Source organism: Micromys minutus, assembly GCF_963924665.1.
Source record: "Micromys minutus genome assembly, chromosome: 13".
Classification (NCBI taxonomy): domain Eukaryota; kingdom Metazoa; phylum Chordata; class Mammalia; order Rodentia; family Muridae; genus Micromys; species Micromys minutus.
The window spans coordinates 26,231,850-26,237,045 of record NC_137982.1 but is presented as its reverse complement, the minus strand read 5'-3'; the positions used below and the strand labels follow the sequence as shown (position 1 = coordinate 26,237,045).

At 39.3% G+C, this 5,196-nt stretch overlaps 1 protein-coding gene across 1 annotated transcript; it reads right to left on the bottom strand.

Moving 5' to 3' along the window:
* Positions 1-1,792: 1,792 nt before the first annotated feature.
* Positions 1,793-2,689, bottom strand: LOC308429326 (taste receptor type 2 member 134; the record flags this gene model as incomplete). The annotated part of the gene is made up of 1 exon (XM_080928099.1): positions 1,793-2,689. The coding sequence occupies one exon, from the start codon at positions 2,687-2,689 to the stop codon at positions 1,793-1,795; it is 897 nt and encodes a 298-aa protein (XP_080784225.1).
* Between the last annotated feature and the right edge of the window lie 2,507 nt (positions 2,690-5,196).

The window sequence follows — 5,196 nt, the reverse complement described above, 5'->3', positions numbered from 1 at the left end:
CAAGTTACTGGCTTGGTGCTAGTCACCAGCCTTGCTGTCCTTCTCTCCTCTGCCAACAGCAAGCTCATCAGAGGATCAGAGAACACGTCAGGACTCTCTTTTCCCTACTTTTTGTGAAGATGGCAGGCATAGAGTTAACTCAATAGCTGGTGAAACATTTCTGGGGAGGGCACTAGTTGATCCCATAAAGGCTGTGTGCATGTCTTCAGTAGTAACCATAGTGATTGGATCTCCAAGGGCCAAATCTGAGTTATGAGTCCATCTATGGCTGAGAGAGGCGAAATTGAGCATAGATAAGGTGAACACATCCTAACCACAATGCCTGTTCCCTCAAGTCTTAGAAGAGTGTAAAGAGGCAATGGTGGTGAGTTTACAGGTCAGAAAAGCAGAGAGCATCTTCCAGCAATGGGGCTGGAGTACATTTTATTTACTCCTGAATGATGATGTGGAAGTTTGCAACACTATTGGTTCCTTAGCAGAACTCACTGAAAGGATATATATCTGTGTCTCTTTCGAATCCCTGTAATAAATGCTCTGCCAACTGTACCATTAAGAACCTTAATCATCATGGTATACGAAAATTACTAAATTTCATCTGATAGAATATCATACAATAGAAAATATCTTAGCCTGCATCACACAATTTATGATAATGTTTTAGGATAAACTTTTAAAAATTTCTTAATAATTTTAAACATTTGTTTTTTTAATGTTAATCATAATATGTCTACTGCTATAAAAACTAGAAAACACAAAAATGTCTTTGCCATACTTTCATGATATATAAACCATAAATACACAGAAAACTAGGAATTTACAGGAGAAGAGAAAGGTATATAAGAATGGAGGGTCCCATATATTTTAACCTACTTCCAGGGTCCATTGTACCTAAATTTCAGTTTGGGGACCATAAGCCTAAACAGCAGCATCTAATTGTCTCTTTCAGGCAGACAAATAAGAAGAGCAGAATTATTAAGATAAAGTATTGTTGGAAATTTCCTTTGTTTTCATCTGTTGGACCAAACTTAACATTTCCATAACATACAACTCCTTTTAGTACAATTCAAGCAAACACATAAAGTCATTTTCTGTGCCCACAACAAGAAAAAATTCATGCATTTCTTTAGTTTTGTATGAGATAAAACTAATAAAACTCCATGGTAGAATTGGTCTTAAGCAATGCACAGCAAAAGGAGAATGGCAGAGACTGACAGAAAAAGCAAAGTAAGAAGAAATAAGTGGGGAGGAGCTGGGAAGTGCCTGTTCTTTGGTGTCAGAAGAACATGGGATAGAAGGGTAGGACTCCAAGACAGTTGCCAGAATCTGTACGATAGAGAGACTGAACTGAGACCGCAGCTGGTGTGAGGAGCTTGGCTGGTGTACCCCAGAAGGCTAGTGTTGGTGAATCTATACCACTAAAACCAGACTTCAGATTGCCTAGGGAGTCAGCTGACAGTGGCTAAAGATATTAATAAGGTAGAACAAGCCAATGCTTTAAATGCTTGAAAAATATACTTAGAGTCTCTGAGAGAGGAAATGAGACCATCGGGTGAGGTCAATGTGACTTGGGACCCACACCAGAGAAGTAACAGTATCAGATGGAGCAAGAAAAGAGAGAAACAGAAATGTAGGAAAATAAACAGTGAGGTATGGGAAGTGGAGAAGACCAAGCAGAGAAAGGTAGCCATCAAACCTTATGAGTTCCTGCCATGGGAGGCACTATTCATTAGAGAACAGGATGTTGATGCTGATAACTTGAACATGGAGCCACCCTTTAACCATGACCCTTGTCTTATGATCTGGCAATACAAAGGTCTGGGAATTTCATCTTGAGGGCCCTTCTCATCTTGGAATTGCATAGTATCAGAATGGTGGAATGCAGCGAGATGCCCATGTAGGTTACCACTTCCCAGGCCCAGTGCCAGGAATTGTGGACATTTACGACTTGTGTAGCAGACATCATAAGGAGCAGGACATATGATGCATAGAAGATGAGGAAGAAGAGAAGAGATTTCATAGCCATAGTGTGAGCCTTGGTGCTGTAATCATGAGACCTGGGTCTGTGGTACCTCATCTTGAACAGATGCCGATACAGTGAGAACATAAGCAAGATAATGGACAGCAGAAACAGAGAGAATGGAATGGCCCACATCAGTGTTGAATGACAGCGAAAATAATACACATAGAATGCTACCGCTCTAAAAGAAACTGTGTAATTTTCACAGGTTGTCATCTGAAAGGCAACTGTGCTCCCAGTGGCTGCAGAGATAGCTGACAGTCCGCCAATGATCAACGATCCCAGCAGTAACCTGGGCACTGACCGAGAAATTCTCCATTTTATCCAAAAGAAGATGGGGTGGGAGAATGAAGAGATCTTTACACAGTAGAAGATGGCAAGCCAGGTGGTAAACCAGAAATTGACAGTGTTTATGAAATCCCAGATGACATAAAAATAGGTCTTTAGGGTCCAAAGCATAGCAGAGGTCAGGAAGTTGTTTAGGATGGCTATTCCATGCAGACAGAACCTGGAGGCAGCTACACAAGCCACAATCATGTCACCTGCAGGGAGTCCCTGGCTCCGTACCCATTCCCTGCCCAACACAGTAGCCATGAAGCCATTTTGCAGCAAAGCAGCTAGAGACTGCATACAAAAGATGACCATGAAGATGAATGTATGTGAGAAAGACATCTTCTTTGGGGAGATACTGCTTAGACTGACTCGACTTTTACTGCTAAGTCCTGGGACACATCCACAGAGAGAGCAGCATGTTTAGCCAATCACCTTTCTGAACCTCTTCCTGGATTTATGCAAAAGCCCAGACACCAGTGAGGCTCATGCTTACCAGGAGTTGAGATGGGGATTGCTGCTGTCCCCTCTGGCATGGAAATCACTCTCAGTTCAATGACACTGGTGTGTCTCCTTACAGACACTGCATTTGCCTGCTCTTCATCTGAGTGAGGTACAGGAAAATGTCACAGGATCCAAGGGTGATCCAATACACAGATGCCCTGCACTTTGCTACCTTTTCCATTTTTAGTGTTGTAATAAACAGTGTATGTTTATCATGCATATTTAAGTGGGTTTCACTGTAATATTTCTATGAATTCATATATGTTGCTTTGACCACATAAGTCCTCCCAATTAACTCTAGGTTACCTTACTCTTTTCTTCTAATCCATCAGCCAATTCCAACTTAGTTTTTATTTTAGCATAAATGGTTGAAAGAAAACATGTTATTTTTGGCTTTCGTGTCTTGATGACTTTATAAGATCTATAATTTATACTATTTTTTCACAAATGGCATCACTTTATTTTGTTATTATGGTACAGTATGTGTGTGTGTGTGTTGCCTTTAAATCTATCTATCTATCTATCTATCTATCTATCTATCTATCTATCTATCTATCTATCTATCTTCTTATCTCTGTCTATATATTGTTTTCTGTATCTGTTTATACTTGAACACTGAGGCAGCTATTGTAAACCATATGTAAATGAATATGTAAGTCTCTTTTACCTATGCTGACTTCATTTTTTTTAAAACATAATCCAGGAGTGGAATAGTTTGAACACGTGTTTTTGGAGGCTTCCTGTGAAGAAACACTCAGAGTGGCTACTATTTTTGCTTTAAGCAGTCAGGGATATTCTAGTGATTTAAATAGCAGAATTGTCTGGCATCACTAGGACAGTCACACTTGTCACATGCTTAGTTCTCTTGTTTAGGATCAAGTTTACTTTTGGGGTCATAGTAGCTAAGTCAGCTAAAACATTTCAATTAATGTTTCATTGGTGAGATGAATTTTACCAATGATCAATTATAAAAATACAAACTGACTATGATGGTGATTGAAGTATCCCAAGAAGAACAGTCAAGTAGATTAACTGTATCAAAGCCAATCTAAAGGTGCATGGACTGTAAACTTAAGAAAAACAGTTCTGGAAAGCTATGGGGAAGAAATGGCTCTTTTATCAAAACATGCTAGTACTTTAGGACCTAATTGACCTCATTCTCCAAAGTCGACTGTAATACATTGTAGATGAAAGGCCCAGAGTCTTCTGAAGAGCAAAATGGGGAATGTATTTTCAGTTTCAAAATAGGAAAATATTTCTCAAGACTGAATAAAAAATTAAAAGAAAGCATCAACCGTAGAGGGAAAAGTATGTGTTACTGAAATGGTTTCTCAAAGATGTTATGGCATGCAAAACATAAGACATGCAGTGGACAAAGCCCACAGAGCTGGCTGGCAGGAATGCAGGGACAGTTTGTGCAGAATGTCCACAACAACAGAACAGAGAATCCAAAAGGAAAACAGGCAAAATGATAATGACAAATACATCCAGGAGGAAAAGAGAAAATTTTAAAAGTCCATTGAATATATACTAAGTGTAAAGCAAGAGTGAATTATTACTACAGTGGATATCAAGTCACAACCACAAAACAGCAAAATTGACTCTGTCGCTCTCTCTCTCTCTCTCTCTCTCTCTCTCTCTCTCTCTCTCTCTCTCTCTCTCTCTGTGTGTGTGTGTGTTTCTGAAGGTACTAGAAAGATACATCCTGTTGGTTGCAAAAGAAATCAGTACAGCTGTATTTTAAAACATTTTAGCATTATCTACTAAACTGCACATATACACAAACAGGCAAAACAAAGTTCTAGTCTTTAAGACAAAAATGAAATGCAAAGCTGAGCATGAAAGTATATTACAGGCATAGGCAGTCTGTGAATTGGGATGGGATTGGGCTAAGATTTTTCTGTATCACTGAATCCTGGTTACACATGCTCTTAGTGCTTTGGTGTTTCTCATGTATCCCCATATGAGTAGATACTTCACAAATAATTGTATAAAAGTAAAAGTGTCCTATAGGAAAAAAGTGGTAATGAATAAAATACATGATTCATTGATAACACTAAAAAAATAAAAATAATAGGGGCTGGAGAGACGACTCAAAGTTTACGAGCACTGGCTGTTCTTGGAGAAGACCCTAACTATTTCTGTCACCCACAAACATCTGTAACACCAATTCCAGAAGATCCAATGCCCTCTCCTGGCTCCTGAGGGAGACAGGCACAGTGCACAGACATATCTGGAGGCAAATAATTCATAAACACAAAATTAAAGTGTATGTATGTAACAGTAAAGAAAGACAGTAGTAGAGTCAGTGGATTAGGAGTGACTTTCTGAAGCGTGCTCCGCAC